The following is a 27,776-nucleotide window of genomic DNA, read 5'->3' as shown; positions in this document are numbered from 1 at the left end:
AACTTTAAGAAGATAAGTACTGACCCAAAATTAGAAAGGATGTGTAAGTTTTAATGTTAATTTTATGGTGATTATTTAAGTTTTGATTTGTTGTACTATGATTTGAATGTCTTTCTTATTCTGTAAAGCACTTTGAATTACTTTGTGTACGAATTGTGCTATACAAGTAAACCTTGCCTTGCATATTTGATCATTATTTGTGTCTTTTTACTAACTTCTGAAAAAAAATGATAGGCCTGATTAACTCATTGAAAATATGTTTACCCAATTTTCCCAAACTGAAATCTTGCAATAAAAAACTTCTACATTTTTAAACACATACAGCGTCCATACCTCTGCGTCTCTCTCTGAGTTGGACTCTGTGTCACTGGCTGCACTCCCTCCTCGGCCTCTCGTCTGCGGGACAGAGACCAGGGTCCCGTCTGCGCTCACCTGAGACTTCTCTGTGATCTTATCTATGCCTGTGTCATGGGAAAATGAGACAAAATACAATGTAATTAGCAAATAATAATCCAGAATCTCGCCGGTAGGAGATTACAAAGGGATTAGATTTAGATTATGAAGATATTTTAAATCTGCACTTTGTATATTCAGGTTGTTTGTTTATCGTTTTATTTATATGGACCTTTTTAGTCTGAAATTAAGGTTGAATTTAACTGATTTAATCCATATATTCATGTATTTGCTGTAGATAGTCAACATGAGAAAAAAATAGGCTTCATATATTCTATATTTAAAACACAACCACAATAGCCCTAGTGTTCTATGTCATGCATTATTCTGACTTTTTATAATTTCCTTCTTTATAATGTATATGTCTAGAAACTACAACAAGGTCTTAGTTACTATGGAACACACACAGTATAAATGTATTCTGCATAACCACACCAATGTGTAATTTGGATGAGGGACTTTTCTGGTAGAGGGAACATAGCATAAAAAAGGGTTAGTTATATTATGTGTCGCAATATTGCCAATCTCAAATTAATTACCAGTATGATCTATGAAATGATCTGAAGGCTATACACTGGTTCAAACTGCAATTTTATATAATAAAATGAAATTTAGAGGGCCTTGTGCGTTTTACCATGTATTTGAGAAAAATTTGTCTTGCCCCAATATAGATATATATGCTCAAAAACATGTCCACTGTCTGCATCTAATTATAAAGTGTTTGATTCAACATTAGTTGTTCTTAGCTTTACTGTTATGGCAAAACTCTGCTCTGGTCTCTGAGAGTTGTGAAAAGTGCTTATAAACTCATCATGGGGAATAATTAAGATGCTTGGAATTCATAAGGTATTTGAGGAGTAACTGAACCACTGCAAACTGTTTAAAAATGAACTTGTTCTGTTTTTCACATTTTTAAGACAGTAAAAATCAGGTACAGGTACTTTAAGTGTATTTATTATTATTTATTCATGGCTCAAACAAAACAAAAACAACAGTAACACCTGAGTGTAATTTTAAGCAAACTAATTCATTTTCATTACCCAATAATTTTAAATACATTTCATACATGTCTGACCTGGCATAGCTTCCAGAGTGGCCTTGTACGCGCCCTGCTCAGATGGGACTTCCTGTTTGTTGACCTCTGAACTCTGCGCTTCCATGGAGACAGTTCGGCTGAGTTCTGCGCGCTTTTTCTTCTTCTGTAGAGCGTTTTGGATCGACGCAGCGTCACACGGGAGGTTGGCCAGTTGGTGAAAAACACTTCTCTTACGAATTATGGAGTAGACTAGTTTATTGTTGCCTAAAGAGAATAATACAAAAAATATAATTCAGTATCTTGAATGGGGAAAAGTGTCTGATTGAAATGTTGTTTTTTTTCAAGTTTTTTTTTCTTTTTTTGTATTTTGTAAAATGAACCACACAAAACTCCACATTTATAAACACCTATCTTACAAAATAAATACATACATTTAAAATACATGACCACTGCACTTACCGTCAAACTGGTATTGTATGATGTTGTTGCAGATCTCCAACAGGAAAAACACCAGGTTGTTGTTTTGGGGGGACGAGAAGAGAAACCAGGGAGTGGAGAAGGCCTCGAGCAGGTGCAGAAGTTTAGACGCAGCCACCATGGACAGGCTCTTCAGGTACGGGGAGACTGAGGGTGACAAACATGAGTTCAGCCACTAGAGGGCGACACAGCACTGTACAAAGTGTATGAAATGTATGTAAGAATGAACTAGAGAAAATGAAAATACTAAATTTCAAAAAGTACTGAACTTGATACTGTCTTAAAACATGAAAAACAATTTATAGTTTATTTTAAAAGGTTTGTTATTCAAAGGTCTTCCTCACTTACTTTATGCATTCCAAACATCCAAATAACTCACAATGAGTTTATAAGCACACAGTGGACTTATTCTATCCTCAAGAGCTGCTTGTACAATATGTCTGTACTAGGGTAAGACACATTTGTTCAAATAAAAAAAAAAAAGGTACAGGCCCTTTAAGGATTTATTGGGCACACTAACATAGTTTTATAGAGAAAAATGTGTTTATATTTGTCACCATTCAAAAAATATCTTGTTTACTGTTGAAAAAGGAGCATATTATCGGATGTTACTCACTGTTGACGATGATCGTGAGTAAACAGTCGAAGAGCGGCTGCAGACGCTGGTGTCCACATGTCATGATTTTGTGGAAAATCTATGTAAAGAAAATTATTTGTAGGATTGTGATATGGTTCAGTCCCTCTTTAGGGTTAGTCCCAGCTTCAGTCCTGTCCTGGTTTTTAGCCCCATCTTTAATCGAAGTTTTAGTCCTGGTGTTTAAGCCTTGGTTTTTAAGCCCTGTTTTTTAGGTCTTGTTTTTTTATCCTGGTTTTTATCCCCATCTTTAATCCCGATTTACTCCTAGTTTTTAAGTCCCGGTTTTTAATTTCAGCTTTAGTCCTGGTTTTGATTCCTGGTTTTAGTCTTAGTTTTAGTCCCTGGTTAGTGTTAGTCCAACCTTTAGTCCTATTATTAGTCCCGGTTTTAGTCCTGGTTTTTAGATCCAGCTGTAGTCCCGGCTTTAGTCCTGGTTTTTAGTCTTAGTTTCAGTCAGTAGTTTTTACTCCTCGCTTTAGTCCTGATTTTGATCCCTGTTTTTTGCCATAGTTTCAGTCCCTAGTTTTTAGTCCTAACTTTAGTCCTGGTTTTGATTCCTGTTTTTTTTTACCTTAGTTTCAGTCCCTGGTTAGTGTTAGTCCCAGCTTTAGTTCTGGTTTTTAAGTCCTGGTTTTAGTTCCATCTTTAGTCCCAGTTTTAATTCCTGTTTTTTAGCCTCAGTTCCAGTCCCAGTCCTGCCTCACCACTATGAGCAGGTCGGCGTGTGTCCCGGTAAAGATGGGGATCTCCATGGGAACTCGGAGGGTGTAGGGTTTGTTCAGACGGACGCCAAAGTTCCTCTCTCCACTGAGCAGCAGCAAAATGAACACACCAATATGGAGCAGGCCCACTTTAGCTGAACAAAAATACACAAATAAATGCAAAATATAAGACAGGAGCATAGTTAATAAAGAATTATGTTGCATTTCCACATCATTTATTTAAGGATATTAGACTTTTATGAGGAAATAATTGCTCATAATAATAAAACATAACATACTTACATGACCGTGTTACTGTTTGTTGTCTTGAAAATGTTATATTTGCAAAAAACAGCGTATTAAGACGTTTATAAAATTTCAGTTCCGTTTATGAGACTCTGAGTCTCTCCTCCCTTTGCTCTCTGCGCTAAGCCACTCCTCCTTCAGAGCAGTATCACAACACAATCAACGTGCATTTTGCTAAGGAAGCTACTGCACATCAGGTTTGTGAAGTTATAGTACACTTGCATAATGATTTTTGTATATTTCATAATTTTGTTATTGAATAAACAAATATAATGCTGAAGTTTATATCTGAGGTGAAAACAATAGTATAGAATGCTTTGAGACTGAGGAGGTAATTTCTTTTCAGTCACTTATTACAATACAATACAGTTATAATATTTTGCAATGAAAAAAGCAATGTTTTGGTACACAGCTTGTGCCCCCATTAGCTGCTGAATCAGATATATAATAGTTATGATGATTGATATTTAAAGCAAGTCTTACAATGATCTGTTCTGGATTCATTTAGGTAGAAAAGTATCGGGACCAGGATCTCCAAAACGTTGCTGCTTTTCAGAACAAAAAACAGGAATTTCTGCAACATAAAAAGTCCACATAAATTTAATTCACCAAATTAGATTTATTTTGTCCTTTAATGAAATTCCTTTTTACCCTGTTGATGTCGCAGAGCTTCCAGAACAACACGAGCAGCTCTTGGTGAAACTGGATCTTCTTTGTTGAGTTTGGGAGATAAGTTTGGACCAGAGGGTTGTTCAAGAGACTGGACATGCCTTTAAGGATAAAACTGAAGTCCTGAAATAAAAACATAATAGACGCAAACAAACGTAAACACACAATAAAACTTATTCATTATCATGTGTGTGCCCCAAATCACAAGTAAAAGACGGTACCTCTTCTCTGTGGATCCTGGAAAGATAATTCACAAAGAGGTTCTCGGGTCCTGATGGCTGAAGACAACATAAAGCAAATGAATGGGGTGATTTTGTATTGGTTTTAAAGGGCCATTATGTAACTTTTCTGGGGGAATGTCTACCACTTGCTTGCCTCTAATATGATCTTGGTATTATTTGGGTTAATTGTTAATTAAAACTACCTCATCACCTCATTACCTGTTTAGTTCAGTTTAGGCCTGGTTTAGTCTCATTTACACCATGTTTTGAACTAATTTAGGGACTACTTAGTAGAGCTGGTGGTACTCCTGCTCCTCCTATTGATAGTTGCACATCATAGTAGCGAGCAGCACTTTTTTTTTTTTCCATCGGTACCAAAGTGACTACATGACGCTGCCAAATCCTATGAGTATTATCGATTAAGAAAATAAAATTGAAGAACAAACGAAGTAAGAACTGAGCAGTGGATGTGTGCCAGTGGTGGTGAAAACGTGAATTTATTGGCAATATGGCAATAACTGAAGAAGCGGCTTGGGTGAGCAGTGAAACGTCATCACTCCTACAACTTTTTGTCCAGTTGACAGATTTAACTTTCACTTTTAATATGGCGTCTTGAAAATAAGCGAAGACTACTCAAACATGCACGAATCACTCCAAATACAACTTCAGAGGGTAAACAACTATAACATGGTCTGAAAAGTCGATTTTTGCATACTAGGTCTGCTTTAATATCTACATGAAGACAAGCAAATAGTACTCTCACACCAGAAAAGTAACATGTTACATCTTTAACCCCTCCCTCTCTGTACCTCTGGCTGTTCATTCGAGTTGGCTATGGTTGTGTCCAGAGCCGGCAAAGCTGTTCGTCCCTCGTGCTCCAGAGTCACAATGAGCACCTGAATGGCCTGCTCCACCAGCGCCTCCCGGTGGTCTGAAAACAGGAAGTGGTTATAGGGCAGCCCCAGCCCCACCGGGTCATAGGCACACACCACGTTCAGCAGGGACGTAAAGAGGGGCAAGGCGTGTCTGCAATGAGAGCGGAGACTGGGTTAGACCTGGTTTAGATCTGTTTTAGTCCTGGTTTTCGCTCTGCTTTTAGTCCTGGTATGAGATCGTCCGTGATACTGGTATAGACTTGGTTTAGTCCCAGTCCTGGTTTTAATCCTGGTTTTAGTCCTGTTTTTAGTCTTGGTTTTAGTCCTGGTTTTAGTCCTGGTATGAGGTCGAGAGTGGTACTGATATTGACTTGGTTTATTCCTAGTCCTGGCCCAGTTCTGGTTTGAGCCCTGGTAAAAGTCCTATTTTGGTACTGGTATAGACCAGATTTAGTCCTGGTACAGACCTGGTACAGACCTGGTACAGTCCAGGTTTAGTTCTGGTTTAGTCCTGGCCCAGCCTTAGTCAGGTCAAGCCCTGGTGGAATCACCTGTTTTCGGAGGAGGCAAAGAATGTCACCCATGGATTTGTGCTTTTCTTTTCTGATGACGCTGAGATGTACATGGCCTCTGAGAAACAAGTCAGCAGCAACTTCAACAACTCAGTCCTAAAACAAGAGAAGATATAGAAATATTTAGTCAAGTTTTGGCCTAAAAATACAAGTACATTTTAAAGTATGTGTAAACTATTTTGTACAGAACATAGAGGACTAATAAACCTGTTTTGGTCATGGATGTAGTTCGCTGGAGGAGACTGAGCGAAACCGACTCCAGCCTCCCAAATGAACTCACAGCTGTCAATGGAATGAATATCTTCTACAGAGTCCTGAAACATGCAAAGACGGTGTTAAGTATTAGGTATTTTATGATATGGAAACATGATTTAACACATTTATTTTCCTCTCTTCCGATCTTTGTTTTTGTTAGATATTATTCTTTCCTATCAAAAACTAAATAAAAATGGCTTTAAGCATTGATTTTATGAACATATAGTGGGGCGTTGTTGTGTCTTTAGGCAAGACACTTCACCCACATTGGCTAGTATGACAGTGGTGTGAGAGGGAGTGAGCTGGTGGTGGTCGGAGGAGTTGATGGCACAGATTGGCAGCCTCACTAATGTCAGTCTGTCCCAGGGCAGCTATGGCTACAATAGTAACTTACCACTACCAAGTGTGGAGTGAATGAATAAGGCATAAAACTGTAAATCATCTTTGAGAGTCCAAGAAAAGCGTTATATAAATCTGATGTAATATTATTATTATAAACAGCAGACCTTTAAGATCAGTTCCATTTAAAACAAAAATAGTTTCACTTCCTCCCCGCGAAGTCTGACCTCTGCTCCAAACCACATTTTTACTGAAAGAAGATTGGCTGTAGACCTCTAAATGAAGAAGAATATATTTAAAGATCAGCCAGTGGACAGGGAGATGCGAGTGGATGTTACCGACAACACGTTAGAAACTACACAAATAAAATGAATACTTCACTGGAGACACTTCTGAGTTTAGAAAGAGACATGTTAGTGTCTCAATGCTAACGCTAATGCTAATTTTGATGTATAATAATTATTAAAACAACATCACAAATTGAAGTATTCTACATATAAAAATAATCAGGTACTCTTTATTTTAAGTAATTTGAATGTTAATATGTCATTTATTTTATGTTTTTCAATTTTAATAAAAGTGACTGTTAGCTTTGAGACACAGTGAGTTAGCTAAGATGCTGCTGTGCCTGTTAGACATGACTGAATCTTGATTGTGATTGAAATTGAAATAATTACCCAGCCCTAGTGCAGGTCTAACAACTGAAACCAACTCTATGAAAACTACCAGATATGCATGAATGAACGCTTAGCTAATGTTGCTATATATTTTCCTATACTTAGCCTCTGATAAAGCACATGAGCTAAACACAGGATGCTGCCAACACCTCCTCGTATCATGTGCTCAGCAGTATTTTAATAACTGCTCACTGATAACAGAGGCCAAGGGCATTAGTGTGTGTAAGTATGGATTACAAATATATTGTACACAGCAAAAGGAAATGGTTGCCTTTAAATAACGTTTTTGTTGTTGGATTTGTGAGTAAGTTGTTATAACTATATAAAAACAGCTAGATGAACAAACTGAGTAGCTAAAAATGGTAGCTGTTTTAAAGACAAGGTGTAATAAATAAGATGGTTCGTAAACAAGCACAGCGCAATTGATTACATTTTAATCAAGATCCTCTGTCATTAAAAGCAAGGGCTCAGTTAGCAGAGTGTCCACTGATACGAAGGTTAGAGGTTCAAATCCCGCTCTTGACATAAACAATATTGGTAGAGCCGTCAGAATAGCTGACCTATAGATTGGTGGTGAGATTCCAGCTTCCACAGATGAATGCCATTATTGTGTCTTTGGGCACGACACTTAACCCACCTTGAGCCGAGTGTCTGCGCACACTGGTGTATGAATGTGTGTGTGAATGGATGAGTGGTTCCTCGATGTAAAGCGCTTTGAGTGACTTGAAGGTGGAAAAGCGCTGTATAAAAATGTGACCTAGAGACATTTTAAAAAATATATATTCTGAGTACCCAGCCCATTTTCTAGAATGACTTTACAGCCTTCTAAGTTCACGTCGATATCTTTAAATTTGTTCTTCAAAAGTCTGTATTTCTCCCTCTCTTCTTTGAGCATGGGTTGGAATGATTCAGCTTTGAACTGTAATTTCTCATTTGTTTCTCTCAGTTCATTATTTCTATCCTGGAGCACCTTTTTTTCCCTCTCGATATTTTTTGCGCGATCAGTCAACTTCGAAAACTCTGCTTCCAAGTTTTTCGTCTTTGCGTCACTTGGGGATTTCGCACCAAACGCTCTTGGTCTCCATCTCTTTCAGTACCTCTAAGACACTATACCTTTCCTTAATCTCGCTAGCGATGTCAATGTCTTTGTCGAAATTCGTTTTCTTAAGTTTTACGTTCTCTTTTTTCAAATTTCCAATTTCAATTGTTTTGTCCTTTATCACAGACTTCAGATTGTCAATTTCTTTGTTTAAACCCACAATTACCTTATTAAAATTGTCTTGGAATTTCCCTTTAAAGTCACTTTCAAATAAGTGTTTCATGGTGTCGTACACGTTGTCCTTCTCAGTTCGTAGCGTTTGTGCGATTTCTTTCAGCTCTTCAATCTTAAGGTACTGTTTTTCGATCCGTTTATCCCTTCCGTCAATGTCTTTTTGTAAAGACTCTCTGATTTGCAACAGTTCCTCAGATTTTTCTTGGAGCTTAACGTTTCTATCCATTTCCAGGTCGGCAATTTGAACCTCTAGTTTTTTCAACTTTGATTCATATTCAACCTGTTGTTTGGATAACAAGTCCATGTATTTGTCTCTTTGTTCCAAAAGCAGAGTTTTAGATGTTGTCTCTAATTGAACAATCCTATTTTTGGCAATATTCAGACGGTCGAGTTGTACATCGATTTTACGGATGCTGTTTCAGTTTGACAGCGTTTTAGTTCATCTTGGAGATCTTTTATTTCCTGGATTTTTTGCTGCTCATTTTCCTTTATGTGATTTCTATGTGTTGTGTTCGGATGACCCTATCTATATCTTTTAATCGAATGTCGCTGCGAATGTATTCTTCCAATTGTTGTATTTTCCATTCCATATATTCCATGGAGCCAGGGGCAGGCTTATTTTGGATCGGTAATTAAGAAATATCTCACTTTATCTTTTGTCTAGGCATTTTGATACAGGTAAAATCCAAAATCGTCAACTCTGTAATTGCTCGTAAAGGCTCAAAAGACAACCCGCTCCGCCTCCAGTGTCTGCGTACACTGGTGTATGAATGTGTGTGTGAATGGGTGAGTGGTGCCTTGATGTAAAGCGCTTTGAGTGCCTTGAAGGTGGAATAGTGCTCTATAAAAATGTGACAATTTACCAAAATACAATCTTTGTCTGCAGAAATAAAAAGTTTTCATTATAAATGCATGTATCAAATGTGTTTTTTGTCCTATGTGTACTTTTCAACTTTAAAAGAAATTTCACAAACTGCCACTTGACTTACATAAAAGTATACTACATATTTACCTCAGGTCTCACCAAAGAAAGGAATAGCAGCATAAAAAAACTACATAAAAACCTGAAATGCTGTCATATGCAGTTGATTAGCATTAGCGTTAGCTGCTAATTAAAGCTAAAGTCACCTCTTTAGGAGGGAGCAGTCGATGGGGGCAGGCCTGGTCGCTACAACCTCCAACTGACTCCCTGCTTCTTTCACTGTAAAAATGAAAATTGACCAACTGTTTTCTGTTGGTTTTGCTTTTTGTTTATTTATACATCACTATGTTTTTTCATAACAGGGGGATTGGTTTTGCTTCGACATCTTTTATGAGTGTAGGGTGGATCAAATCAAGTTTGAACTGTAGATTCTCATTCTTCACTCTTTCTTGGAGCGCCTGTTTTTGGATCTTGATTTGCTCTTCCTGATTGGTCAGCTGGGTGATCTCTGCTTCCATACCTTTTATCTTGGCGTTGGAAGTTCGATACTTGGCTCCGCACAAAACGATCTTGGTCTCTTTCAATTTCAGTTCCTGTATGACCTTCCGCTTTTCCATAATGAGGACAGCGATTTCCTGTCTTTAACCATTTGTCTTGCCCATGATCACAGATTCCAGATAGTCAATTTCCTTGTTTAAACCCTCAATTTGTTCCTTATATACGTCTTCTTACTCTTAGAAGTCACTTTGACATACAATTTTCAAGGTTTTGTACAGAATCCTAAGGGACTGTTTCTTGACCTGTTTATCCTTTCATCAATTTCTTTCTGTAAGGACTCTTTCCTTTCCAACAATTCCTCAGATTTCTCTTGAAGTTTAACGCTTCAATCCACTTCTAGGTTGGTAATATCAACCTTTAGTTTTTTCTCCTTTGATTTGTGTTTGTTGTGCTGTTTGGATATGAAGTCCATGTATTTGCCTGTTCTCAAAGCAGACTTGTCGATGTTTTCTGTAGCTGAACAACTGTATTTTTGGCAGTACTCAGTTCAGTTTCATACCTTTTGGCAGACACGATGGCCATGTCGTAGTCCCATTCTACAGATGCAGTTTTAATTTGCCACTGTTGTACTTCGCCTTGGAGAGCCTTTATCTGCTGATCTTACTCTGCTGGCTTGTCTTTAACAGGCTGATTTCTTTTCGCTGTTTTCGGATGAGCCCCTTTAGATCTTTGATTTGAGCGTTCATATCCTCTTCTGCTGGTTTCATTTTCCATTCCATGTTTTCTATGAAGCCAGGGGCAACCTTTTTTTGGACTGGTAATGTAGACATATCTCTCTTGATCTTTTGTTTATGCATTTTGGTAAAGGTAAAATCCAAAATGCTCAATAATCGCTCATAAAGGCTCAAAATAGTTGTACTACTGCAGTTTGTCGATAACTGACATTTCAAACTCAATTTCGATAAGAATTAGACTCGATACTCATTTTGATGCCCACATGATAATTTTAAAAGCAACACAAAATAATAGTATTTCCATATAGCAACACCACGTCTTGACAAAAATGTATGTTTATGTTTTATTTTAATTTTTGTCATTTTGTTTGTTTATTTTTCTGAAAAACCTGCGTCCTTACTATGAGTGGGCTTGCATCTCCACAAGCCTGACACTTATTTGTCTTGGATGAGGGACTCTGCCTGCACGTTTCCATGGAAATGTTGTTGTATTGCCTATAATGTTCCACAGTATGGTACAAAACAATTTTATCTCCATGGATAATGTTCTGAAGTATAGTTTTAACTGCCTTTTTTGTGTCAAGTCCAGAAAGTTACATATTGTACCTTTAACATCATTTATATTTAAGATTTTATTAAAATTCTTGCCTAACATGCAAACACATACTTAAATACAGCTGTGAAACACATTGGTGTTGTCATAAAAAATGAATGCAAATAATCTTTTCTGTTACAATCAGATTTATTCAACAAACTTTACATTTCATTGTCTAAATCTAGCTAGCCGGGTGCTGTTGTGTCAATAGTATCAGGTACACCCTAACCCTCACCCTAACCCTCACCCTAACCCTCACCCTAACCCTCACTAGGGCTGGGTATCACCAAGAAGTTGCCGATACGATACGTACCTCGATACACAGGCCACGATACGATACGTATCTCGATACAGTGCATTTTGATATGATTCGATACGATTCGATACATTTCAAATCGATACAATACGATTCAGAAAAAAATAAAGACCTTCAGCCTCTTACTTTAATGATCAACCCCATTTTCCCCCCAAAAAAAACATTAAATGGTGCATTTCTCTTCCATTTATTGAAGATTAAACACAATAAAGTGCTTTTTGATGAATGCATGTTTCTAAGTAGAACAATACATACAGCCTCAAAAAAGTGCTCAGCTGCATCATCATCCATAGCTTATACGAGTTCAACAATTAAACAAAGGCACGTGCAGTTTGACTGATCTAAAGGATCTCACAATGTACCTATTAAATCACAGCTGTGATTCTAAAACCAAATGCTGCATTTATAGTCAAACATAGAACATTCATTAAACCTAGAATAATGCTGATTTGGTTAACTTGACTAGTAACATTAGTAGCCCTGTGAACATTGTTTATCAGCAAACTTGACCAAACAACTACAAGAATAGAAAGCCATTTCTTAAAGATTTTTGTTTAGAAACAGAATTTGGTCAACATGATCTGAGCTGAGTGTGCTTCTCTGAGCAGTGACAATGTCTCCTGCTGTCGAGAATACGCGCTCAGAGGAGACACTGGTCCCTGGGATGCATAGGTACATTTTTGCAAGCTGTGACATGAGTGGATATTCATTCTGATGCTCTTTCCACCAACTAAGTGGATTTCCCTCTGAAAGGGACAAGGCTGGTGCCTCCTTGTACCTTGTCACCTCTTCTTCTGCATGGTCCTGTGTGGTTCTTTGTCTCGCAGCAGTACCTGCACAGTAGGTTGGACCAAGTAAATCAGCCAAACTGTACATGTCCTTTGTTCGCTTGGGTGGTGGGCCAGCAGCACAGTTTTCTTTAACTTCTTCAGAATCGTCTTGCTCCACAGGCATCACCTCAGTCACGATTTCCAGATCAACCTCTTTCTATATTATAAAGCAAATGACATGTTTGTGTTAAGTTTGTGTTCATAAACTTTAAGGACAAATAAGTTAAAACATCTATAGTCAGCTGACTGAAAGTTATACCCACTTGTGGGTTCCTAATTTTTGTCAAAATACATTCTAGTTTGAATTTAAAATCAGCTATGAATTTAATGTACACTATTTAATATTTAACTTTGTACTTTACAATGTGATATGTGATGAATATTTTATTTATTTATTTGTGAAACAACAAATCAACATACGTGAAATGAGTCATGAATTCTTCCAGCCTCTGCAATGACTCTCATGTAGATTTCATCTTGTTGATGGTCAGGAAGGAAGGGCAAAGCTTTGAATCGTGGATCCAGTGCCGAGCATAAATACATAGTCTCTTTATGTTGATCCTTGTACCTCTTGCTCAGATCCTCACAAATGGCTGCTTTGATTTCTTTCACCAAGGTGGAATCAGATGGACTCTCTTGTAAATCATGGATGAGCTGAGCATGAAGTGGTGCAACAACTGATAGTGTTGGTGTACTTTCCTTGGACATCACTAGTGTTGCTACCTTCATGGGCTTCATGGCATCCACAATATCCTCTGCAGACGTTATGTCTGACTCACTTAGGGTGCATACTTCTTTCTCTGTCTTTCTCACCTCACTTGACAAAAGAGCAGCTGATATGGCTGGTTGCTGCTCAAGAAATCGTTGGAGCATGTCGTGCGCACTGTTCCACCTGGTCACAACGTCGACGATCAGTTTGTGCTCTGGCAACTGCAGCAGCTTTTGCTTTTGGCGGAGTACGTGGCTAGCTGTTGTGCTGCGCCTGAAAAAGTTTGAAATGCGTCTCACACGACCTAAAAGACGCGCGACTACAGGCAGTTTCAAAGCACGCTGTGATGCCAGGTTGAGCGTATGGGCAAAGCACTTAAAATGCAACATGCCAGTGAGCTCCACCGCGACGCTCATATTAGCGGCGTTGTCCGTCACAATAGCCGGGTCTTTGCCAGCAATGTCCCATTCCTCAAGAGCCGCGCTGAGTAACTCCGCAATGTTAGTCCCTGTGTGACTTTCATGCATGGCTCTAGTTTGTAAAACGTTGGAAATTAGCTCCCAGTGTTCGTTGATAAAATGGCTTGTAATGGTTACATACGATTCCGTTGCACGGGACGTCCAGCCGTCACAAATAAGGGCCACTCTTGGTGCTGCAGTTAGACTGGTTTTAACGGCATCTTTCACCCTCTGATACATTCGCGGGACCGCTACCTCCGTCAAATGTTTACGTGTGGGAATCACATAGCGTTGATCTAATGTGTTTATCATAAGACGAAAGCCTGGGTTCTCCACAACACTGTATGGACATAGACCTTGGCAGATATAATGCACAATAGTGTCTGTAATCTTAAGTGCACGCGGAGAGTTGGATGCTAGTCTGCTTATGTGACTCTCCAAAGTGCGTTGTTTTGGGTCCAGGCTTTTCTTCGGCGGCAGTAAAACTAGCTTGTCGGGATGGTGGCGCTGCAGGTGAGCTCTGAGGTTGGTCGTCTTACCTGAATATTTGATAGCCATTTGGCAATGCGTACAGATAGCGCTGGTTTTGTCCATTCCGCTTCCCCTCTCTCGGGCTTTAAAACCAAAATGCGCCCATACGTCTGCCTTTAGGGAGGAAGGCGGTAGAAACATTTTTTCTGACATTTTCTCTTCTGCTGCACGCTTCTCTTCACCAGTAAAGAGTAAAGATGTGGCAGCGCAGCTATACTGCCTAACGTCTGGGGGGAATATTGATACTAGAAAACGGAGAATCGATACTGTATCGATTTTAATAATATCGATATATATCGGTGTATCGATTTTTTAGCACACCCCTAACCCTCACAATCAGATTTATTCAACAAACTTTACATTTCATTGTCTAAATCTAGCTAGCCGGGTGCTGTTGTGTCAATAGTATCAGGTACACACCTGTCTGCAAGGGTGGACTTTTAAAGTAGTCTTCCAAAGTCCACCCCTCCTTCCCCCTCACTCTCTCCTTTTGTTCTCCAGACCCCGCCCAAGTTAGCAACTAATTAAACATGGTCATGGGCAGAGTGTAGTCCTCCACTCTAACGAGTCTTTTTGGCGGGAGTATTTTTAGTGGGAGTAGTTTTAGTGGGAGTAGTTTTGGGGGGAGTATTTTTAGTGGGAGTAGTTTTGGGGGGAGTATTTTTAGTGGGAGTAGTTTTGGCGGGAGTATTTTTAGTGGGAGTAGTTTTGGCGGGAGTAGTTTTAGTGGGAGTAGTTTTGGCCGGGGTCGTTGCCTTTGCCGCTGGACTCTTGGTGGATGGGGTCTGGACTACTTGGGTCTGTTGCTTTTGGATTTCCATTTTCAGATTGTTAACTAATGAATTTAGGTGACGATTGTCCCTCTGTTTGATGTTCCAAATGTGTTCCGCTGTCTGTTCCTGCTCCCGTCGCCAATGTTCTGCGATCTTTTCCGAGTGTTCTATTGTCTTATTCATCTTCTCTGTTAAGTACTCGTTTATACTCTCCACATGCTGATCTACTGGCATTCTGGAGTGCCCATTAACGTAAAACCCAATCATTGATTCCACTTTTTTTTTCAGACGTCTGGGATTTTCTAGAACGACTTTACAGCCTTCTAAGTTCACTTCAATATCTTTCAATTTTTTCTCCAAAAGTCTGTATTTCTCCCTCTCTTCTTTGAGCATGGGTTGGAATGAGTCAACTTCGAACTTTAATTTCTCATTTGTTTTTCTCAGTTCATTATTTCTATCCTGGAGCACCTTTTTTTCCCTCTTGATATTTTCTGCGCGATCAGTCAACTCCGAAAACTCTGCTTCCATGTTTTTCATTTTTTCATTGCAAGATTTAGCCTTGACTTCGCACAAAACGTTCTTGGTCTCCATCTCTTTCAGTAACTCTACGACCCTACGCCTTTCCTTAATCTCGCTAGCGATTTCAATGTCTTTGTCCAAATTCGATTTCTTAAGTTTTGCGTTCTCTTTTTTCAAATTCTTAATTTCAATTGTTGTGTCACACTTCAGATTGTTAAATTCTTCTTTTAAACCCGCAATTTTCTCAACAAAATAGTCTTTTCTAGTTTGAAATTCTATTTCAAAAGACGTTTTCGTGGCTATGTACACCTTCTTCTTCTCAATTCGTAGCATGTCTGCAATATCTTCCAGCTCTTTAATCTCAAGGTTGTGTTTAATCTCAAGGTTCTCGATCCGTTTATCCCTTTCGTCAATGTCTTTTTGTAAAGACTCTCTGATTTGCAACAGTTCCTCAGATTTTTCTTGGAGCTTAACGTTTCTATCCATTTCCAGGTCGGCAATTTGAACCTCTAGTTTTTTCACCTTTGATTCATATTCAACCTGTTGTTTGGATAACAAGTCCATGTATTTGTCTCTTTGTTCTGAAAGCAGAGTTTTAGATGTTTTCTCTGCTGTCTCTAATTGAACAATCCTAATTTTGGCAATATTCAGTTGCGTTTCAAACTTTTTGGCGGACAAGACGGACCCGGCTATCTTGCCCTCGCACTTTGATTTTACGGATGCTGTTTCAATTTGACAGCGTTTTAGTTCAGATCTTAGATCTTCTATCTCCTGGATTTGGCGCTGCTCATTTTCCTCTAACTCAGTTTTTTTTATGTATTTTGTTTGGTTGACCATTTCCAGCTCTTTTAATCGAATGCGGTAGTATTCTTCCAGTTGTTCAATTTTCCATTCCATATATTCCATGGAGCCAGGGGCAGGCTTATTTTGGGCCGGTAATTGAGAAATATCTCTCTTGATCTTTTGCCTAGGCATTTTGATATAGGTAAAGTCTAAAATGGTCAACTCTCTAACTGCTCGTAAAGGCTCAAAATAGTCGTTCTATCGTGCTGTTTGTTGCTAGCCGTATGCTTCTACGTGTGAATGAGATGAAATGAAATGCTCGCACACAGGTACAAACTTGGCAAGCCAGACTGGCAGTGATGTCATAAAGCTTCAAAGCATTCCGTTGCCATGACATCACAACTTCAAAGAATCACTTTTGGTTTCTATGGAGACGGAGCACAACAGTTTCATTAGGGCGTATCTAGGGCGTATCTAGGGCGTTCTAGAACAGTGTTTTGTTTTGGGGGGTTTTTGGATTCTTGAATGCGATGATGTCATAGTCTCAGGTGGGGGAGGGGCCACAGGTTCATCTATTGATAATGTTGTATTTAGTTATGAAATATCCAAAAGGTAAATGCACAAATGTTGAACCTGATCATTTCTATTGATTAGACCTAAGAACTCACTGTTTCACAACAGAAATCTGCATTTGAACAATATTCATTTTAAAGGCCCCTCATTTGTGTTAAATATTATTGGCCTATACTGTAGAACAGGGGTCACCAACCTTTTTTAACCTGAGAGCTACTTTATGTCTATGTATTTGTCTCTTTGTTCCGAAAGCAGGGTTTTAGATGTTGTCTCTAATTGAACAATCCTATTTTTGGCAATATTCAGTTGAGTTTCATACTTTTTGGCAGACGAGACGGTCGACTTGTACATCGATTTTACGGATGCCGTTTCAGTTTGACAGCGTGTTACTTCATCTTGGAGATCTTTTATCTCCTGGATTTTGCACTGCTCATTTTCCTTTAACTCTGTAATTTCCCTCACCCCAGACACGTCCTCCAGCTCCTCCGGTGGGACCCCAAGGCGTTCCCAGGCCAGCCAAGAGACATAGTCCCTCCAGCGTGTCCTGGGTCTTCCCCGGGGCCTCCTTCCAGTGGGACATGCCCAGAACACCTCCCTAGGGAGGTGTCCACTTTATCTTTTGTCTAGGCATTTTGATACTCTGTAATTGCTCGTAAAGGTGTCTGTAAATTTACAGAAACGAAATGTAATTGTTGGTTGACCGAGCAGACAGTTAAGAGCATTGTCGTATGCTGTAGTCTTTGAGCTGGTCGTTCATTGTAAATAAATATATCAAATAATTTTCACCTTTCTTATTATTTTTTTTCACTAACTGCCACTTCATGTACATAAAAGTACTACATATTTACCACAGGTCCCACCAAAGAAAGTAATAACAACATAAAAAACAACATAAAAATCTGAAAAGCTGTCATATGCTACTGATTAGCATTAGCATTAGCATTAGCTGCTACTTAAAGCTAAAGTCACATTTATCTTGTTTTGTGTCTGCTCTCATTATTAAATCAGCTCATGGCTTCATCATGTTAATCACTTTTGGACACATCCGCGCCCCGTAGAGAGACAGAGGGGCAGCAGAACAGAGGGGGCGAAGTGGAGGAGGAGAGGGGGAGAAGGAGGAGAGAGGAAAGAAAATATAAAATAATTTTTTTTTTTAAAAAGCTTGGGGACATTTAGTGTGTTTGATACACACTACCTGTGGTAGCCTAAAGTAGGATGTAGTTCACCCGCGTTTGGTACGCATAGAAGTGTTTGGTACTCTTAATATTAAAGGTGCTTGTTACACCTAACGTGTGGTAAGCTTAAGAACATTTGGTACGTTCAGTGTGTTTGGTACAAACTGCCTGTGGTAATGGTTGGTACGCATAGAAGTGTTTGTTACACTTAATATTAAAGCTGCTTGTTACACCTAACGTGCTTAAGAACGTTTGGTACACACTGTCTGTGGGAGTCTAAAGTTGACATGTAGTACGCCTGCGTTTCTTACACATAGAAGTCTTTCGTACACTTAATGTTAAAAGTGTTTGGTACACTTAGTGTGTGGTATACTTACAAACGTTTAGGACATGTATTCTGTTTGGAACACACTGCCTGTGGTAGTGTAAAGTGGCATGTAGTTCGCCTGTGCTTGGTATGCTTAGTGTGCTGGTGAATGCCCACGTTTGGTACACATAGAAGTCTTTGGTATACTTAATATTGTAAGGTATTTTCTAGCAGAGCAGCACTACATTAAAATGTTATCTTGATTTATTAACACGTAAATGACACGTGCCCACCCGGACGGTACAGACCTACAGAATGAGTGGGAACTCATGAAGATGTTGTGCAGAACAGCGTGGATCATACGATGCCGTGCGGATTAGAATAAAGACCCTCCTCATACACACATTGGAGGGGCCTATAAAATCCTTTCTGGAGAGTCCATTGCTTCATTGTTCAGTTTAACTGTGTGAAACTCATTAAACCCTTCAGACTTTATGTTTCAGTCTCTTAGTTCTCTTTGACGTTTATAACAGAAACAAACATTCTTACAATATTAAAGGTACACCTAGCGTGTGATATGTTTAAAAGACATTTGGGACATCTGGGGTGGTTGTTACAACACTGCCTGTGGTAGAAATAAATAATAATTCTAAAATTAAAGAAAAATAAACAGTAAAGAAACACACACAAACACATATGTGTCCAAATTTGACAGGTATAAAAATAACTAAGAAGTACAAATCATAGAATTAATGTAATGCAATTCACCAGGGCAAAAGAAAATTGGAATACAATTGAACCTAACGTGTCTAGTAACATTCTTATCAGTGCAAGACAGCATATACAAGTAAGCTAACAATTAATCCCAAGATACAAACTGGTCCAATAGTAAAAGTAGACGACTAACAGACACCAGGTTGATGGCTGAAACTCTGCCAACCTGGGCCAACTCTTCTCCTGCCTTTGGCTCGATAAAGCCTGAAAGAAAAAACTCAAAGAAACTATGAAATCATTAGAAATGAGACAAATAATAAATAAACCTACAAGATTAACAAAAACTTCTCAAACACTCATAGACTTAATCTTTACCAATAAACCGGAAAGGATAGTCAAAACATTGCTTAGGAAAACAAAGGCTAATTTCTTCCTTAATCTAATCTAAGACGCAAAAGGAAATAACACATTGGTGTGGAAAAATGTTGACAAACCCTCACCCTAACCCTCAATCAATCAATCAAACTTTATTTGAATAGCACTTTACAACAGCAAAAACGTAAAAACAACAACAAAACCCTCACTCTAACTCTAGGGTTAGAGTTTTCCCACAATGCACTAGGACTGAGTCACTCAGTCCTAGTGCATTGTGTGTCTAAACACACCTGTCTGCAAGGGTGGACTTTTAAAGTAGTCTTCCAAAGTCCACCCCTCCTTCCCCCTCACTCTCTCCTTTTGTTCTCCAGACCCTGCCCAAGTTAGCAACTAATTAAACATGGTTGTGGGCAAAGTGTAGTCCTCCACTCTAACGAGTCTTTTTGGCAGCAGTAATTTTGGGGGAGTATTTTTAGTGGGAGTAGTTTTAGTGGGAGTATTTTTGGCCGGGGTCGTTGCCTTTGCTGCTGGACTCTTGGGGTCTGGACTACTTGGGTCTGTGGCTTTAGGTTTTGCATTTTCAGATTGTTAACTAATGAATTTACCGAGCTTTCTTCCTTCTGTTTGATGTTCCAAATGTGTGCCGCTGTCTGTTCCTGCTCCCGTCGCCAATGTTCTGCGATCTTTGCCGAGTGTTCTATTGTCTTATTCATCTTAACGGAGCTTAACGTTTCTATCCATTTCCAGGTCGGCAATTTGAACCTCTAGTTTTTTCACCTTTGATTCATATTCAACCTGTTGTTTGGATAACAAGTCCATGTATTTGTCTCTTTGTTCCGAAAGCAGAGTTTTAGATGTTGTCTCTAATTGAACAATCCTATTTTTGGCAATATTCAGTTGCGCTTCATACTTTTTGGTGGACAAGACAGTCGAGTTGTACATCGATTTTACGGATGCTGTTTCAGTTCACAGAATTTTAGTTCATCTTGGAGATCTTTTATCTCCTGGATTTTTTGCTGCTCATTTTCCTTTAACTCAGTGTTTTCTATGTATTGTGTTCGCATGACCCTTTCCAGATCTTTTAATCAAATGCGGTTGTATTCTTCCAGTTGTTCAATTTTCCATTCCATATATTCCATGGAGCCAGGGGCAGGCTTATTTTGGACCGGTAATTGAGAAATATCTCTCTTGATCTTTTGCCTAGGTATTTTGATATAGGTAAATTCTAAAATGTTCAACTCTGTCGTTCTATCGCGCTGTTTGTCACTAGCCGTATGCTTTTTTTTTTTTTTTTTTTTTAACATGTGTTTATTAAGATTTTTGATTTCCATTTAACATCAGGAATAAAGAACAAACAAGGCACATGGACATGGAATTATAATAAAGATGAGAGAAGATGAGAAGCAGTAAAAGGAATTTCTGATTTCCACGATGTAGCTATACAACATTTGGCTTCCAGAAAACAAATATTCAGCAAAGACACCATATTTTTAGACACATTTTAGGATTAAGATTAATAGGGACATCCTTGCCCACAATTCTGCCAATGATGTTCAAAACATTACCCCAAAATGACAATATGAGGGGACATTCCCACAGTCAATGAAACGGGGTACCTTTTTGGCCTTTACATTTCAAGCATGTGTCTGGTATATTGGGTTTAAATAGGTTTAATTTAACAGGTGTTATGTACCATCTACTTATCCATTTATATTGGAACAGCTTTGACTTAGTATTTATGGACTGAGTCTGAGCTAACTGACATGCTTTTGTCCATTCTTCATCTGTTATGTCCTCTTGTAAATCTTGACAAGCTGTTTTTTTGTTTGGAAAAAATGAAACTCCTAAATTGTAAATATTTAAATAAGTGTTTTTTGGGAAGGTTATATTTGGATTTTAGCTCTTCGAAAGACATGAGGATCTTGTTCTCATCATACAAGTCTACTATTTTATCTATACCCTGAGCTACCCAGATTTTAAACCCAGAGTCTGCTCTACCAGGAATAAATTTGTCATTGCCAAAAATCAGAGAAAATTTAAAGAGTTCAGTACTTTCCACCAAATATGCTGAAAAGGTGTGCCAAACCGACAATGTATTCTGAAGGAAAGGGTTTCTAGTGCTCTTAAGTAATTTCCGTTTATTTGCTGAGTACATGTATAAATTTGGAGGAATATTAATCAGATGTGTTTCAATTGAAATCCAAGTGGTAGAGCATTTTTCTGAAATAAGACATACCTGCTCTTATTTGAGCTGCCCAATAATACCACTCTAGATTTGGTCATTTCAAGCCACCTCTGTCATACGGCAAATACAGAAGGGAGAGCCTAAGCCTGGGACATTTATTGTTCCACACGAAAGTTGAGCAGATTCCTAAAAGTATTGAAGAATGACGTGGGGGGAGCAAGGGGGATAGATTGAAATAGATATAAATATTTTGGTAAAACTGACATTTTTAATCCACATATTGAGCAATCATTGAGATGGGTAAATTGTTCCACCTGTTTATCAACTGAGGAACCCTTTCTGTTAGGTCATTGTAATTCTTTGGAACAATTTCATCAATGGCAGGCGTAATTTTAACCCCAAGATAAGTAAAACTATGCTCACAGACCTCAAAAGGGGTATGAAGTGGGAGCTTCACTTTCTTTAATTTGTTCAAAAATAGTATTGCACATTTTGAGCTGTTAATTTTATAAACTGAAAAGTTGCCAAAATATTTTATTAGATCTATTAGAGCAGATATGGTTTGTTTCAAATTGGAGCAAAACAAAATTACATCATCTGCATAAAGGGCGATGCGATGCTCTCTATCGCCTATTGTAATACCTTTTAAGATAGAGTGATTACAAATTGCCATTGCAAGTGGCTCGCTTGCCAGGGTAAATAATAACGGAGCAAGGGGTCAACCCTGTCTTGTACCTCTATGCAACTTAAAAGGTGTGGATAATTGTCCATTTGTGAGTACCACAGACTGAAGGTCAGCATAGAGTAATTTAATCCAAGAGAGAAATAACTTTTTTATGCCAAATCTTTGAAGAACTTCAAACTGAAACTGCCACTCCCTTATTAAAGGCCTTCTCAGCATCCAAGGATCTGTGCAGCCAGAACTCTCAAATACAATATTAAACACTCGTCTAATATTGTGAAAGCCGTGCCATCCCTGAACAAAGCCGTTCTGATCAGAATGTACCAGCTGAGGTAACCGTTTTTCTAGATGCCTGGCTAGAGCTTTACGCAGGATTTTCAGGTCATTGTTAAGAAGAGATATTGGTCTATAAGATCCACACAGAGTGGAGGCCTTGCCTGGCTTTAATAATAATGTAATTACGGCTGTATTCAGTGAGGGTGGAAGGGATCCATTAAGTAGAGACTCTCTATACATTTCAAGTAAAGGCTGCATCAGTGAGATCTTAATGGGAATGCCATCAGGCCCTGGTGCCTTTGAGCCCTTCATACGTGGCTGCTGCAAGTTCCTTAATAGTTATTTCAAGATCCAAATTAGCCAAAAATTCAAGAGGAGTAATATTCAATGAATCCAAAAAGTTTTTCTGGTTCTGTAAAGCAGGGAGAGAGAGACAGCAGAACCATACAGGTTTTCATAAAATAATTTAAAGGCGTTATTAATTTCTTTAAAATCACTGGTTTCAAACCCATTGCCAAACCCATAGTTTCGATAATGTTTAATGTTCTCTCAGACTCCGCTTATTTTATATGCCAGGCTAATAACTTACTAGCTTTTTCTCCCTGCTCATAGTAGGACTGCTTTTAAGTAGGCGTTTAGTAGCTTTATTAAGTGAAATGATGGTATATTTGGCTCTAAGTTCAGTGAGATCTTTATGTTTGTTCAGAAGGATTATTAAAGTGGTCTGACTGAATTTGATTTATTTTATTTTCCAATTGTTCCATTTCACGCTTCCAGGATTTATGTTTGGAGCTTGTATAGCTTATCATGTGACCTCTTAAAAAAATCTTTAGAGGCTTCCCAATGAGTAGAAGCTGAAGTTTGATCCGTATTATTTATAAAGAAATCAGTCATTTGTTCCATGAATTCTGGATCTTTCAGTCAAAAAGATTGAAGGTGCCACCTTGTGGACGAATGCGGTGTTGGCATTTTAAGACTAAAAGATACTGTTGAATGGTCCGAAATAATAATGCTATCATATCAACGTTTGGGGACAGAAGATGTAAGGGAAGCGGAGACCAAAAAGTAGTCAATTCTAGAAAAAGTCTGGCAAGTGGCTGAGAAATAGGAGAAGGTGGATTGATTAGAATGATGTTTTCTCCATATATCTGTTGAATTAAACTCTCTAATATAATGAAGTAACTCTTTCCGAGAGTGAGCATGTGATGTGTCCCTCCCTGATCTATCAATTTCAGGTCGGAGAGTACAATCTCCACCTATAACAACGATACCAGGCAGATCGGACAGGGATAAAAATGGGGGGTTATCACAATTTGGACCATATAAATTTACTAAATTCAATCGAGTCAAATTAATTTCGCATCGTATCATAAGATATCGCACTAACCGGTCAGCTTCTACAATTATTAGGTGAAAGGGCATTGAGTTATGTATTAAAGTGATCACCCCACGTGAACTAAAAGAAGTTGAAAAAACTTGACCAGGCCATCTCCTTCTCACCCTCACTACATCATCTGGTGTCAGATGTGTGTTTTGTAAAAATTCTGCTCATTACCTGTTTAAGCTTGACAAGCTTAAACAGGTAAAAATTTAGAATTTAGACCCCTCACATTCCCAGATGTAAACTGTAGTTCAGATGACATGATGACAAATTATAATATTGATTGTATTCGTTATACTATAATGTACAATGACAAAATAAAATGTACCAAAAGTAAATCACCACAAAACAACAGTGCCTAAAAACCTAAACAAAACAAGATGCATTCCCCCAACTCCAGACCCCGCCCAAGTTAGCAACTAATTGAAACATGTAGTAGAGTGTAGTCCTCCTCTTTAACGAGTCTTTTTGGCAAGAGTATTTTTGGCAGCAGTAGTTTTGGCGGGAGGATTTTTGGCAGTAGTATTTTTAGTGGGAGTATCATTGCCTTTGCCACTGGACTCTTGGTGGATGGGGTCTGGACTACTTAGGTCTGTGGCTTTAGGTTTTGCATTTTCAGATTGTTAACAACTAATGAATTTACGGAACTTTCTTCCTTCTGTTTGATGTTCCAAATGTGTGCCGCTGTCTGTTCCTGCTCCCGTCGCCAATGTTCTGCGATCTTTTCCGAGTGTTCTATTGTCTTATTCATCTTCTCTGTTAAGTACTCGTTTATATTCTCCACATGCTGATCTACTGGCATTCTGGAGTGCCCATTAACGTAAAACCCAAACATTGCTTCCACTTTTTTTTCAGACTTCTGAGATTTTCTAGAACGACTTTACAGCCTTCTAAGTTCACGTCGATATCTTTAAATTTGTTCTTCAAAAGTCTGTATTTCTCCCTCTCTTCTTTGAGCATGGGTTGGAATGATTCAGCTTTGAACTGTAATTTCTCATTTGTTTCTCTCAGTTCATTATTTCTATCCTGGAGCACCTTTTTTTTCCCTCTCGATATTTTTTGCACTATCAGTCAACTTTGAAAACTCTGCTTCCAAGTTTTTCGTCTTTGCGTCACTTGGGGATTTCGCACCAAACGCTCTTGGTCTCCATCTCTTTCAGTACCTCTAAGACACTATACCTTTCCTTAATCTCGCTAGCGATGTCAATGTCTTTGTCGAAATTCGTTTTCTTAAGTTTTACGTTCCCTTTTTTTTCAAATTTCCAATTTCAATTGTTTTGTCCTTTATCACAGACTTTATTAAACCTTATTAAAATTATCTTGGAATTTCCCTTTAAAGTCACTTTCAAATAAGTCTTTCATGGTGTCGTACACGTTGTCCTTCTCAGTTCGTAGCGTTTGTGCGATTTCTTTCAGCTCTTCAATCTTAAGGTACTGTTTTTCGATCCGTTTATCCCTTCCGTCAATGTCTTTTTGTAAAGACTCTCTGATTTGCAACAGTTCCTCAGATTTTTCTTGGAGCTTAACGTTTCTATCCATTTCCAGGTCGGCAATTTGAACCTCTAGTTTTTTCACCTTTGATTCATATTCAACCTGTTGTTTGGATAACAAGTCCATGAATTTGTTTCTTTGTTCCGAAAGCAGAGTTTTAGATGTTGTCTCTAATTGAACAATCCTATTTTTGGCAATATTCAGACGGTCGAGTTGTACATCGATTTTACGGATGCTGTTTCAGTTTGACAGCGTTTTAGTTCATCTTGGAGATCTTTTATTTCCTGGATTTTTTGCTGCTCATTTTCCTTTATGTGATTTCTATGTGTTGTGTTCGGATGACCCTATCTATATCTTTTAATCGAATGTCGCTGCGAATGTATTCTTCCAATTGTTGTATTTTCCATTCCATATATTCCATGGAGCCAGGGGCAGGCTTATTTTGGATCGGTAATTAAGAAATATCTCACTTTATCTTTTGTCTAGGCATTTTGATACAGGTAAAATCCAAAATCGTCAACTCTGTAATTGCTCGTAAAGGCTCAAAAGACAACCCGCTCCGCCTCCAGTGTCTGCGTACACTGGTGTATGAATGTGTGTGTGAATGGGTGAGTGGTGCCTTGATGTAAAGCGCTTTGAGTGCCTTGAAGGTGGAATAGTGCTCTATAAAAATGTGACAATTTACCAAAATACAATCTTTGTCTGCAGAAATAAAAAGTTTTCATTATAAATGCATGTATCAAATGTGTTTTTTGTCCTATGTGTACTTTTCAACTTTAAAAGAAATTTCACAAACTGCCACTTGACTTACATAAAAGTATACTACATATTTACCTCAGGTCTCACCAAAGAAAGGAATAGCAGCATAAAAAAACTACATAAAAACCTGAAATGCTGTCATATGCAGTTGATTAGCATTAGCGTTAGCTGCTAATTAAAGCTAAAGTCACCTCTTTAGGAGGGAGCAGTCGATGGGGGCAGGCCTGGTCGCTACAACCTCCAACTGACTCCCTGCTTCTTTCACTGTAAAAATGAAAATTGACCAACTGTTTTCTGTTGGTTTTGCTTTTTGTTTATTTATACATCACTATGTTTTTTCATAACAGGGGGATTGGTTTTGCTTCGACATCTTTTATGAGTGTAGGGTGGATCAAATCAAGTTTGAACTGTAGATTCTCATTCTTCACTCTTTCTTGGAGCGCCTGTTTTTGGATCTTGATTTGCTCTTCCTGATTGGTCAGCTGGGTGATCTCTGCTTCCATACCTTTTATCTTGGCGTTGGAAGTTCGATACTTGGCTCCGCACAAAACGATCTTGGTCTCTTTCAATTTCAGTTCCTGTATGACCTTCCGCTTTTCCATAATGAGGACAGCGATTTCCTGTCTTTAACCATTTGTCTTGCCCATGATCACAGATTCCAGATAGTCAATTTCCTTGTTTAAACCCTCAATTTGTTCCTTATATACGTCTTCTTACTCTTAGAAGTCACTTTGACATACAATTTTCAAGGTTTTGTACAGAATCCTAAGGGACTGTTTCTTGACCTGTTTATCCTTTCAGCAATTTCTTTCTGTAAGGACTCTTTCCTTTCCAACAATTCCTCAGATTTCTCTTGGAGTTTAACGCTTCAATCCACTTCTAGGTTGGTAATATCAACCTTTAGTTTTTTCTCCTTTGATTTGTGTTTGTTGTGCTGTTTGGATATGAAGTCCATGTATTTGCCTGTTCTCAAAGCAGACTTGTCGATGTTTTCTGTAGCTGAACAACTGTATTTTTGGCAGTACTCAGTTCAGTTTCATACCTTTTGGCAGACACGATGGCCATGTCGTAGTCCCATTCTACAGATGCAGTTTTAATTTGCCACTGTTGTACTTCGCCTTGGAGAGCCTTTATCTGCTGATCTTACTCTGCTGGCTTGTCTTTAACAGGCTGATTTCTTTTCGCTGTTTTCGGATGAGCCCCTTTAGATCTTTGATTTGAGCGTTCATATCCTCTTCTGCTGGTTTCATTTTCCATTCCATGTTTTCTATGAAGCCAGGGGCAACCTTTTTTTGGACTGGTAATGTAGACATATCTCTCTTGATCTTTTGTTTATGCATTTTGGTAAAGGTAAAATACAAAATGCTCAATAATCGCTCATAAAGGCTCAAAATAGTTGTACTACTGCAGTTTGTCGATAACTGACATTTCAAACTCAATTTCGATAAGAATTAGACTCGATACTCATTTTGATGCCCACATGATAATTTTAAAAGCAACACAAAATAATAGTATTTCCATATAGCAACACCACGTCTTGACAAAAATGTATGTTTATGTTTTATTTTAATTTTTGTCATTTTGTTTGTTTATTTTTCTGAAAAACCTGCGTCCTTACTATGAGTGGGCTTGCATCTCCACAAGCCTGACACTTATTTGTCTTGGATGAGGGACTCTGCCTGCACGTTTCCATGGAAAT

At 38.4% G+C, this 27,776-nt stretch overlaps 1 protein-coding gene across 1 annotated transcript in view; it reads right to left on the bottom strand.

Moving 5' to 3' along the window:
* The window catches only part of LOC117387491 (protein HID1-like), a 53,533-nt gene that overhangs the window by 4,536 nt on the left and 21,221 nt on the right, over positions 1-27,776 (bottom strand). The window contains exons 5-15 of the mRNA XM_033985005.2: positions 6,155-6,261; positions 5,927-6,043; positions 5,310-5,526; positions 4,501-4,557; positions 4,262-4,402; positions 4,094-4,184; positions 3,308-3,459; positions 2,583-2,661; positions 1,949-2,113; positions 1,529-1,753; positions 334-461 (exon numbers count right to left, since the gene is read on the bottom strand). Of these exons, the coding sequence (XP_033840896.1) occupies positions 334-461; positions 1,529-1,753; positions 1,949-2,113; positions 2,583-2,661; positions 3,308-3,459; positions 4,094-4,184; positions 4,262-4,402; positions 4,501-4,557; positions 5,310-5,526; positions 5,927-6,043; positions 6,155-6,261 (1,479 nt within the window). The remainder of the gene's footprint in view (positions 1-333; positions 462-1,528; positions 1,754-1,948; positions 2,114-2,582; positions 2,662-3,307; positions 3,460-4,093; positions 4,185-4,261; positions 4,403-4,500; positions 4,558-5,309; positions 5,527-5,926; positions 6,044-6,154; positions 6,262-27,776) is intronic.

This window comes from Periophthalmus magnuspinnatus, chromosome 19 (assembly GCF_009829125.3).
Source record: "Periophthalmus magnuspinnatus isolate fPerMag1 chromosome 19, fPerMag1.2.pri, whole genome shotgun sequence".
Lineage (NCBI taxonomy): Eukaryota > Metazoa > Chordata > Actinopteri > Gobiiformes > Gobiidae > Periophthalmus > Periophthalmus magnuspinnatus.
This window is presented reverse-complemented; position numbering and strand designations above follow the sequence as displayed.